Below are 982 nucleotides of genomic sequence, written 5' to 3'. Positions count from 1 at the left end.
CACCTTGAAGTTCTCGGGATCCACGTGCAGCTTGTCACAGTGCAGCTCACTGAGCTTAGCAAAGGTGCCCTTGAGGTTGTCCAGATTCTTCAGGCCATCACTAAAGGAATTCAGCACCTTCTTGCCATGGGCCTTGACCTTGGCATTGCCCATAACAGCATCAGGAGAGGACAGGTCCCCAAAGGAGTCAAAGAACCTCTGAGTCCAGGGGTAGACAACCAGCAGCCTGAGGGGTGAGAAGAGCACAGAGGACAGGGGCGTCAGAGCTTGTCAGAAACCCAGGGGACTGAGCCATCTCCACCTGCCCAGCTTCCGTTCACTCTCCGTAAGCCTGCCTTGCCACCTGGATACCAACCTGCCCAGGGCTTCACCACCAACTTCATCCACGTTCACCTTGCCCCACAGGGCGGTGACGGCAGCCTTCTCGTCAGCAGTCAGATGCACCATGGTGTCTGTTTGTGGTTGCTAGTGAACACGGTTGTGTCAGAAGCAAGTATAAGCAGCAGCTGGCCCTGCTCTTCCTTTTATGCCCAGCCCTAATCTTGCCCTCCCTGGGGCTGTCAGTAGATTGGCCCAGGCCTGGGTGTGGTTCTCCAGGGTGAGGCCTGAATGGTGGCTGCCATCCCTCTCCTTGGCCGTTCTGACACCTGCTTGTGAGTCGGACTTCAGACCCTGGTCCTCTCTCTAGGGATCTCTAGCTCCCATCTTAGCAATACAAATTGCTACTAAATCATTCTCCTTGGCTAGCATCTTACAATTTTGAGAATCACAACCTGGTAATCTCTTAGAGACTGCCTCTTCGATTTTCTTTGTACACAAATGAAGAATCCCAGGTCCAGAAAGTAGAAGACATTCGTCCACTGTGGTTCCACTTAAAAGCATATGGATGGTTCTCCTCCTGTGTCTTCAGAATGGGCAAAATAATTACAAGTACAGCATGGATGGAACCTCTGGCACAATTCTATGTCTATCTTCCTTCTCT

General features: G+C 51.8%; 1 protein-coding gene across 1 annotated transcript; it reads right to left on the bottom strand.

Annotated features, from left to right (window-relative positions):
* Positions 1-3: 3 nt before the first annotated feature.
* LOC141372226 (hemoglobin subunit beta-like) lies at positions 4-521 on the bottom strand (the record flags this gene model as incomplete). The annotated part of the gene is made up of 2 exons (XM_073890735.1): positions 356-521; positions 4-226 (listed from the first exon to the last, which is right to left on the bottom strand). Coding segments are annotated over exons 1-2 (315 nt in total), but the record flags the coding sequence as incomplete, so codon positions are not given.
* Between the last annotated feature and the right edge of the window lie 461 nt (positions 522-982).

This window comes from Callorhinus ursinus, unplaced genomic scaffold (assembly GCF_003265705.2).
Source record: "Callorhinus ursinus isolate GAN/ISIS: 27379988/994484 unplaced genomic scaffold, GSC_fseal_2.0 scaffold3116, whole genome shotgun sequence".
In the NCBI taxonomy this organism is placed as follows: domain Eukaryota; kingdom Metazoa; phylum Chordata; class Mammalia; order Carnivora; family Otariidae; genus Callorhinus; species Callorhinus ursinus.
This window is presented reverse-complemented; position numbering and strand designations above follow the sequence as displayed.